General features: G+C 50.0%; 1 protein-coding gene across 1 annotated transcript in view; it reads left to right on the top strand.

Annotated features, from left to right (window-relative positions):
• Window positions 1-10,423, top strand: part of COL5A1 (collagen type V alpha 1 chain) — a 130,971-nt gene that overhangs the window by 78,276 nt on the left and 42,272 nt on the right. Inside the window, 6 exon segments of the mRNA XM_009642264.2 lie at window positions 617-670; window positions 1,298-1,342; window positions 2,571-2,624; window positions 5,000-5,044; window positions 6,593-6,646; window positions 9,364-9,408. Of these exon segments, the coding sequence (XP_009640559.2) occupies window positions 617-670; window positions 1,298-1,342; window positions 2,571-2,624; window positions 5,000-5,044; window positions 6,593-6,646; window positions 9,364-9,408 (297 nt within the window).

Raw genomic sequence — 10,423 nt, forward strand, 5'->3', positions numbered from 1 at the left:
CAGACAGTTCAGATATTATAGAGAGAGAGAAACGTAAAATGTACTCTATTAAATTAGATTTGCTAATTGCTTTTTAGCCTGGTCTAGATTCCTATCAGAGCCTGTGAAAACCACAGAGGGTATCTTCCTACAGCAAATGGATGTTAATTTATTATAATTTCTGATGGAATTACACATTATTTCCCCATGAAAGATCAAACATTTTCATCGAGATGTGTGTTGTTCTAATGAATATCAAAATATAGTAATTTAACTGAGGGGGGAAAAAAACCTTTATGTGCCTCATACTTCGTGCTAATCGGATGAAATGGACTCCCTGCGGAAGAGCCAACGCAACCCCAGGTTGTGTTTAAGCCCTATTCAGCTCATTTGGGCTGCACATCCATGCAGAGAAGTGAGCGTGCCCTGAAATAACTTCAGCCCTCCCCATCCCACTGCGGAGAGAAGCTGTTTCCCTTTCCCAGGAGCTCTCGGTCACCGGTGGTGGGTGAGGGAGGGCGTCGGGATGCTGCGAGAGGGTGCGGGGCGGTGCAGGGGTGCAAGCCGCGGGGCCCGAGGAAGCACCGGCTCCGCTCTCGCCTTTCCTGCCTTCAGCTCTGCCCTTGCCTCCTCGCAGGGTCCGCAAGGTGAGCCAGGTCCCCCAGGACAGCAGGGTAACCCGGGTGCTCAGGTAAGAGGAAAACTCCTTTTCCACGGATAGGAGAAAGGAAGGATAATTTTGAACAAGCTTCACTATCCGGCCAGAGATGGGACCAGCAATAAAGGGTTTTGCTGGGAATTGGCTTGACGATATATCACTGGCCCAACATCTTCCTGAAAACGCTCCCAGTTCCAGATCCCCCTGGTTCTCACCTGGCTTTTGCTGCCATGATGCAAAGCCAAGCCCAGGTCCAAGCAGTCTCTTCGGCCTAGCCACATCTTGTGGCTCATGTCTGATTTTTAGCATCCTGCTGTCCAGTCACTCTGGAGCCAGATGAGTAATAGAGGTGTCCAAGCCTTGCTGTCCGCCTTCTCCATGGCCCTCAGGAAGTCTTGCCCCTTGGAGGATCTCCGTTTCCCTCCTGGGGATGGGTCTGGCTGTGCACAGCAGAGCAAGTGCAGCTCTCCAGAGGATGCATGCCATGCAAAAACAAAATTTTATCGTCTCTCGCAAGACATTTTGAGAATGAATGGAGCTGGGGTAATCCCCAGCCGTCGCAGGCACCAGAATAATGCTCAGCTGAGGCACTGCCAAAATGCATTTGGAACGAATAACTTGTTCCTTAATGACCCTAGGTTTTTTTTTTTCTTTGCACAGGGTCTTCCAGGTCCACAAGGCGCGATCGGTCCCCCAGGAGAGAAAGTACGTTTAAATACTGCAGCTCTGCCTTAAGACAACTGTTGCCATTAATATGCATTTGCTACTTCAGCTGCTCCTTTGCCCCATATGCAACATCTGTTTGCAGCCCTGTCTATGAAAGTCTAATGCGTCTCATTCCAGACAGAAGAGAGACAAGAAAGCACGATTTACCTCTAATTCATAATATTTGCATTCATTTCCCATCTTAAGAGAAACATCTTGGAGGCAGCCTGTGGTAAAACATTAGAAGAGGACTGAAAATTGTCTTTTTCTGTGGGCTAAATGCCTGGAAGTCTGAGCGGGATGGTAATGGGAAGAGCCCGTGGATTTGGCTCCCTCAGCCGGGCTCCCCTCCCTCTGCCTCCTCCCCGCTCCCCGCCTGCGCCAGCTCGCTCGCATTTGCCACCGCTGTTGGCGTGGGGTAGGTGCTGGCCTCGGTTCCCCCCGGGCAGCCCTGGGACCATCGGGATTTAAACAAGGGGAACAGTTTTGCCTACAGAGCAGTAATTCTCCAGGTGTTTGCTCAGCTCCCATCGGACAGGGACACAGCATGCGTCCCGGGGCGTGCACCAGGAGAATCTCCCACTTGTGTTGGCAGCGCGGGGTGGGTTCACGTTATCAATAATTCTCCCATGAAGGAGGACGTGAGCAGTTCTGCCCGGTAAAGGGCTGTTGGATTGCAGTGCGGAGTCACACTCACACCAGCCGTGGTGCTCTTCAGCGGTGCGAGAAATCAGGGGGGTGCTTAATTAGAAAGGTAATCATTGAGTGGCATTAAAGCAGCCAGCACAGAGCAGAGCTGCCCCAGTTGACTTCCTTTGCCAGTTAATCGCCCTGCCATTTGTCACCAAAAAAGGGGCACTTCTCGGTCCAGTGAGCCCCATAGTTTGATATCCCCAACCTTGTGCTTACGCACGTGTGCAGCATCGTGCCCCTTCGGCAGGACAGCAGCTTGATGCCTCGTGCCCCGGCGTCTCCTGCTGAGCTCTCATTGCGATAGCGTGTCCGTGTGAGGTGCTGGCCCTAACACTGCAGCATCCCAGGATGCTGGAACGACTCTGCCCACAGAAATGAGCAGAGTCCTGCAAGTCACAGCAGCTTTTCCAACAGACTCACCTCTCTGCAGCCTATCCCAGCCAGGACAAGCAAGAAATGTGTCTGAAAAGCCCCTTCCTCCAATGCTCTGGAGATCTCTGACCATTTTGGCTGTTGTTCTTCTGTTTGTTTTTAGGGGCCGCTGGGCAAACCCGGTCTTCCTGGCATGCCTGGTGCAGATGGTCCCCCGGTAAGTTGTCCTCTCCTGGGTTCTCTGCTTGGTGCCGTTGCTGCGGGGCCTGATCCTGCACCTATCCACCCTGGGGTGCACCCATGGGCTTGGGAAGCCTGTGAGCCTGCAAGGTCAGGCTCGCCCTGCCCACGTTTCAGCTGGGTTGAAGGGTTTGAGTTTGAGAAGCCCTGTCCTGGCTCCAAGCTTTGCTCGGCCTTGCAGCGCAGCCCTAGGTGCTCCTCACCACCTCCTTGGGCCTCTCTTTCCCCTCCTTGTGTTTCTCCTCCCTGTTTTAGGGAGGCTGGCAGCTCCCCAGGGTAGGACCGGTCTCCTGTGCGTGTCTGGTTTAGCGTACCGCAGCACTAGCACGGGGTGGTCCTCATCTCGCTCAGGGCTGCTGGGCACTGCTGCAGAACGGTGATAAGAGCAGGTTGAAATTGCATGTCAACGTTGTATTCTCGCAGCTTCCTCCTAATCCTACTTTAAACATTATTTTCTCCTTGCTCTGGAAATTGGTCTTTAAAATCACTGGCCTTTAAACCCGATCTCATTTTTACACAGCTCAGAGGCACCTGGTTTTAAGAGTGACAAATGTAAAATAGTTACATTCCACTAATGTAAATGCAGAGCATGGCAAAAAAAAAAAAAAAAAAAATTACATTTCCCACCCTGGGATTATCATTCCTATGGAGGGCACTTCGAACATCCGTACAGTTGTCAGCTGAGTCAACAGAGCAGCTAAAGCAAAGCCCAGAACATCTCTACGGCTGTAGCTTTCGGTGTGAAATTCCTACAGCAGCCTCCAGGGAAGTTCAGCTGGAGAAGACGCCAGGTCTATTTTTATGCAGCCTGGAGGCTGCATAGGACCTGCAAGCTGAGCAGGCATGGGGCTGCACGGACGCAGGTCCTTCGCCACAGGTAGCCCGGTGGTTTGCAGATAGTTTGTAGGTAAGCATATGGGTTGCTCTTCCCAAGGACAAAAACCTGCCCATGTTCTCTTTATAGAAATTGGTCTTGGAAGAGACCTGAAAATCCCGGAGGGCCTGAAGCATCTCGCTGCAAAAGCCAACCAAGTTGCTCATCAATTTTTGATCTTGGTAGTAGTAATGGAGATGGGCATTTGGAAAATGGTGATGATTTAGTGCAGAGTGGACAAAGGCTTTTCAAATCTTGCTGCACTTCCATGTTGCCTCCCCTGGGGTGCAGAGAGATACCAGGAGCTGAAGGCAGGCACGGTTACATGAGCACCTTCGTGCACTGATGCTCTTGTGCCATTTAAACTCACGGGACAAACTCAGATTGCATTTTCTCCTACGTTTTGTTGATGTAAAAATGACAGCTGTCATTTTGTTTCTATATTAAACCAGCTTGGTTTATGAAATCCAGCTTGCCTGACATTCCCATTCTGCAGGCTGATGATGGAAAATACTCTTGTGATTTTCCATGTTAGATTGGCAGAAAGTCATTTGTGTATTTAGAGCAGAGTTCATAAGTAAAGAAAGCATTGAGTGAAGAAGGTCTTGGTCGCTTTAGAGCAGCTGGATGTGCTTTCATCATCTTTACAAAATTAAAGGTCCCCGGGTGTGCAGTGAGTGCCCTTGAGGGGGCTTATTGCTTTGGTGCAGACATTGCTGGCCAAAGAGTCATCTTCCATCCTGGCTCCCGTTTGGTTCCGACAGTAGGGAAATCAACACTAAAAACACCTCTCATGGATTTCCCCCGTTTCTCACTAATCCTCCAAGCTATACCCGAGGCAATTCACACGTCTGTTTCCTACGGACTGCAACCCCAAAAAGGCTTCTAAAGGCTGTGAATGAGAATGTGTTGGGAGCTCTTGGATGTTGAGTTATTCAGCACCAAATCCCAAGAGGAATGCTGGCCAGCATCCAGCCAGCTGCCGTCTAGTGGGGATGCAGGTTAGCTGAGCGCTTGTCATGAGATCTTGTAATGGACTCTAGGAATTAGGAAATTAATGAGGGGCTCTGACCAGTCTCGGCATCTTGTGACCTTCACAAGTTTGCTAACACATGGAGTTAATTTTATCTGTTTTCCCACCTGAAAAATGGATACGCTGCTTGCTGGTGAACTTGCCGAGGTGTTCTAATATGTGAAGAATATTGCAAAACGGTCTGTGCTTCTCTGCTGAAAGGTGATGGAGGGTAAAAGTGTAAATAACCAGGTAGAATACCACCAAGGACCCAAATGCTGCTCTCCTCCTTTTGGGAAGGCTTACTCTTGCAAGTTGGCTTCAGGGGGGCTACTCGTGTCAGTAAGAGCTTCCTGGAGAGCAACCGTTCTCTTGCAAATAAATCATAGCTGCCTGGGCAAGCTCGTTGACTTCTGAGGCAGTAGATGTGCGCTAAACCCATTTCCCTCTTCTCTTTGTCTCTCAGGGTCATCCTGGCAAGGAAGGTCCTCCTGGAGAGAAGGGGAGTCAGGTAGGTGTCAACAAGACCCTCGTCACTGCTAAGGGGAAGGACGTGGTAGCTGGATGGAGACAGATCTCCATGGGGCTCCGGGGATGGCTGGGCAGCCAGGGGATGTGGGTCAGCAGAGGTGGCAGCAAGCAAACCCTGTTGAAATTTGAAAGCTGAGCCCGGCCTTCATCTGCTTGGGAGTCTCTTCAGGTCCTTGGGCTGGGTACTTTTCTCAACTCCTTCCAGCTTTCTGGCAAGGAACGCTCTGTAGCCCAGTGGACGGAAACTGTGAAGGGAAGTCTTCTCTTAATCAGACACAAATAAATATCCTTCGTGGCACAGGGAATGCAGAAAATAACGCTTTTTGTATTCCTGGTCTTCCTTTTTCTTCCCCTCCCCCTCAAAGTCCCTCTTTAACAATATATTTGAGAATATTGCTGGAGGCTAGGGTCCATAAATTATACAGTCGTCCGTCTGTCTGGGAGATTTACCATCTGCATTACTGCTGGGTCTCATTCAGTTGGAAAACATTACATTTGTCAAAAGTCTTTGATTAGAGCGCAGCCCGGTTTGATGGACGTCTGCTCGAGCCTTGCTCGGGTGCTGCACGGAGCACAACCCACGGCCGCAGCCGTTTGTCCAGTTGGCGTCACACGAGGCCAAAAATTCAAATGTTGGCCTCTGCAGAATATGAGAAGCCAGTATGTGGTTGTGTCGGCGCTCCCCGTGCTGGGAGACGTTTCGCAAACATCAGGGAGGTGCCCTCGGAGCAGTGCTGGTGCTGCAGGTCTCCTCCAGCTGACGCTCATGCGGGGTCTGGGATGCTGGTGGATCCGTCGGTTCTGTCAGGCTGGAAGAAATGGTCCATCTCAGGCTGGGAGAAGTGGAAGGGTGTTCACTAGTGAGGGAATTGAGCAAAATAAAAGCCAACTGGATTCAATTAAGAACGTGATTAAGACAAGCATGGCAGTGAGGGTGGGAAGGAGAGTTTTTGCAGGGCACGTATCGGGCGCCATGTCTAGCACAGCTTGTGGTGTCCCTGGGATTTGCAGCTTTCAGTGCCAGGAAGGAGCTTTGTAAGCGTCTCCTCTCCCACACAGCTGAGGCCGAAGGACATCACCCCGAGGCTTGTGCCTCAAGCAATAACTCCTCTCTGTGATCATCATCATCACAAGCTCTGCTGCGTTACTGCAAAACCAGGATGGCTTGGAAGGGGGGAGACAGCAGAACATGTTCTTCCTTTCTCAGAGAGCTTGTTCTTTGCTTTAATCCGAAAGACAAATCATCAACCTTATGTATAAATCCCCTTTCTAACAAGTTGTCACTATCCCGAGTCTTCTCATCCTCCTTTCCTATCGTATGGATCGTTGCCGTTGGCTCAGCCCAGTGCCCCTTGCCGAGGTGATGTTCCTGCAGCTCTCTGCTGTTCTGAGCCACTTTCAGATGGCTGCTGCCATTTCCACCCAGTCTGAAGCAGCCGGGTATTTGTTTTCCACGCTCTGTCCTTATTGCTGCACCTTCCTGTTGGTTTTTGATGAGTTTTTCTTGTTTGCATTTTTTTCACCCCAGGGTCCACCAGGTCCTCAGGGCCCCATCGGTTATCCAGGACCGCGCGGAGTCAAGGTAAGGAGGATGCTGAAACAGTGTCCATGGCATTGCTTGTTCAACTCAAGTTCTCCACCTTGTGCCGGAGGTGGACACTGCCAGTGGGCACAGATGCCCTACCAGGGCACTCAGGGCCACCTCTGCCACCAAATGTATTTACTGCTCGATCAAGCCTTGGTCCGGCACCTTCTCTCAGACCATGAGGATTACAGGTCCCCTGCTCTCCAGTAACCCCTCCTTAGCATCGTTCAGCGCTTTGGAGAGATTTCTCTCTTAATTCTTCATGCGCGTGGCTCAGTCCCATTCCAATCGTTTCCAGTTTACAACCAAAGTAAATCTCAGCCAGAATGTGAACGCTTTAACAAGGCTTGTTAATAAAACAAAACAGCCTATTACTAAAACAAAGCAAGCTTTTCATGCTCCTGATCCAAAACCTTGTTAGACGAAGCCTGCGCGTCTCAGCAATGTGCTTTTTCACTAGACTGAATTCCAACCTTCGCCTCGCTCCTGCTGCCAGCAGCGCTTGCGTGCTGTTAAGGAGCCCGTGGGTAGTTTTGCCCCATTTGACCAGCAGGACAAGGGAAGTCATCGTGCCCCTGTACTCGGTGCTGGTGAGGCCGCACCTCGAATACTGTGTTCAGTTTTGGGCCCCTCACTACAAGAAGGATGTTGCATTGCTGGAGCATGTCCAGAGGAGAGCAGCCAAGCTGGTGAGGGGTCTGGAGCACAAGTCATATGAGGAACGGCTGAGGGAACTGGGGTTGTTCAGCCTGGAGAAGAGGAGGCTGTAGGGAGGTGGGGGTCGGCCTCTTCTCCCTGGTAACAGATGATAGGACGAGGGGGAATGGTTTGAAGCTGCGCCAGGGCAGGTTTAGGTTAGATATTAGGAAAAACTTCTTCAGTGAAAGGGTTGTCAGGCTCTGGAATGGGCTGCCGAGGGAGGTGGTAGAGTCCCCATCCTTGGAGGTATTTAAAAGAAGGAGAGATGAGGTGCTTAGGGACATGGTTTAGTGGTGGGATGGCAGGGCTAGGTTAAAGGTTGGACTCGATGATCTTAAAGGTCTTTTCCAACCAAAGCGATTCTATGATTCTATGATTCAACTCCAGCTGCTACGCCCATCGAGATGTGTTAGTTCAGGTGCAGATGCGTCCTGCGTCCCAAAGGTCCAATGAATCCGCAGGGATCTGCACTGGCAGACACAAGCACAGCTTGGGGACTGACTATAGGTGACGTTAAGCCCTCTTGAACCCCCTTGTATATTTTTTCAATAGCAGAAACCCATTTGCCATTCTGCCTTCAAAATGTAAGCGGGATGTCTTTCGCCAAAGCAAGCTTTCATCTCATTTCTTGCAAGGCTGCAGATTGAGACGTAGCGGTCCATTAGGGAATGGTTTGCTGTTGTGTTTACCACTAAAGTGGAACTGTTCCACATTAGAATGATCTAGAGAAAGTGTGTCATGCACCAAACCCGTGGCGCGTGCAGACAATTTTTGCTGCCTACAAGCAGTGTTCTGTTAACTGCACGAGCCTCCAGTTTGGAAAAAACATGCGTCTCACTGGGATTGCAGCTATAAATAATTTTCAGATCTTGCCTCGCTTACCAGAACCCTGTCCTGCTGCACAAATTTTGACGTCCTTTTAATTATACTTTTTCTTGACATGCTAAAGTAAGACAAAATTTAAAATACCCCAAGCAAAATATTATTCCTCGGAAAAGAAAGCTTCTGTCTTTCATTACAAGAGTTGCATTGCCCAGTACGGCTGGTGTAGACACCCGAGGGTGATGTTTTATCCCAGGAGGCAGGGTAGATGGGAAGTGTGGGCGTCCAACGGGTTTGGGCTGGTGGTGTAGCAGGGACTGATCCTGACCACACTCAGCACCTCCAGGCTGAACGTGCTTAGGGCCAGGGTTTAGTGGTAGGGTGGCAGGGTTAGGGGAACGGTTGGGCTTGATGATCTTAAAGGTCTTTTCCAACCTAAACGATTCTATGATTCTATGATCCTATGCCTTGGTGAAGCTTTGGAGGCTGCCTGCACTGCATCGCAAACGCCCACACCAGTCATGTTAATTTTTTTCCCCCCAACTTTTGGTGCCTAAATATACCTTTTAAAAAACAGTGCATGCAGGGAGGTGAGCCCCATGGTAAAAAAGGAGGCAAGCTGAACCTCTGGGGTGTCAGACGCGGTGCTGCCCCCCGCTGCAGAGCAGCGTGGAAATCTCTGGCTGCGTGCTTGGAGATGTTAAAACTGATTCACATCCCCAGTGTCCGTGCACAGCTTGAACACTGGTTTTTCTGTGAATACTTGAGTGAACTCAGCCTTCTGGCAAGGCATTCGTGGAATTTTTTTTTGGAAAATCTACGCAGAAAAACTTGTGTGAGTTTTATCCCTGGAAACATATCTCCTGGGCATTTTTTTTGGAAAATCTACTCAGAAAAACTTTTTGTAGTGAGTTTTATCCCTGGAAACATATCTCCTGGGCAGGGAATGGGCAGAGACCACCAACCTCACGCCAAATCAAGTCAGCAGAGGTTTGTAACTATCAGGTACTCACTGGTGACCCAAAAGCCAGGTGTCAGCAGCTGATACTCGATTAGCAATATGTTTAGGAACATCACAGTTTGCAGCGATACCACTGTCAACATCGGAGGAAGCAGAAATCATGATTAATTAATGATTCTTCACTCTTAAGCTTACCTATACCCTTGTAACATCTTGTTTTATCTCCTGCAAGGGAGCAGATGGTGTTCGTGGATTGAAGGGCACCAAAGGTGAAAAGGTGAGTTAACACTGCACGTTTGGATTGATTTTCTCTGAGCATTTTTGCAGGCTGGTCCCACAGGATGCTCCCTGTGATGTTTTCTCCTGCAGAAGGAGTTTCTCTCAGACAAGCAGGGGGCTGAGCACCCCAAGGACTGGCAACCTCTTGGCTTTGGGAGAGGGTGCAGGCTGGGTACCCGCCGTGATGTTCTGCCACATCTTGGCTCAGACCTGGGAGCAGTCGAGCCTCCGTGGCACGCTCGGGTTTTGAGCTGTTTGCTGGGGCAGCCGTTGGTGATAGCTCAGGATCCAGCATCGGGGTGATTTCCTCCTGACAAAATTTGCAGTTTGAGTGATTCAGTGGAGCTGAAGGCAGGGTACGGATACGCTGCCCAGCCCGGCCATCGGAGCAGCTTGTGAAACCCAAGTCAATAAGAAAGTCAACACAGTCTGTCTCCGCATGACTCAAAGATGCAGTTGGTTTCTCCCAGAGGAAGAGCAGGAGATGGAGAAAAATCTCCCCTGGTCCCATAAACAGATCCATGTTCCTTCGTTCCTGCCCCCAGCGATTCGGCAGCAAAGCTGGCAGTTTTAGCGAGGGAATCCTGGCAGGGACCTTCCAAACTTTAAAAGTCTTTCCTGGGAACTGTGTCTTCATTGCCTATGAGGGTTTTGCTGTAGGATGAAATACATTATTGATTTGAGCTCTGCAATTAAACCGTCTTGGCTGAAAGAAATATTGCTACTGTCCTAGAGGTTGCCTCGAAACATGGTGTAAAACATTCTCCATGAAAATAAAACCAGTTGTACTTCAGAAATAATTGGTTCCCAGTACTGGCGAGGTTTTGTTATTCACATCAAGCCAGATTTGTGATCTTGACTTGCAGCCAGGACGGGATGTAGGGAATACTTGCTGTGATCCCTCGGGCACCTCGGCAGTCACAGCCTGGCTGGGCTTCCGTGCCCGTCTGAGCACACCAAAGCCTTACAGAAGTCAGCGTGGGGAGTGGCTGGGGACCTCACATTGTCCCCCC

This window comes from Egretta garzetta, unplaced genomic scaffold (genome assembly GCF_000687185.1).
Source record: "Egretta garzetta isolate BGI_Z169 unplaced genomic scaffold, ASM68718v1 scaffold417, whole genome shotgun sequence".
NCBI classification, from domain to species: Eukaryota; Metazoa; Chordata; class Aves; order Pelecaniformes; family Ardeidae; genus Egretta; species Egretta garzetta.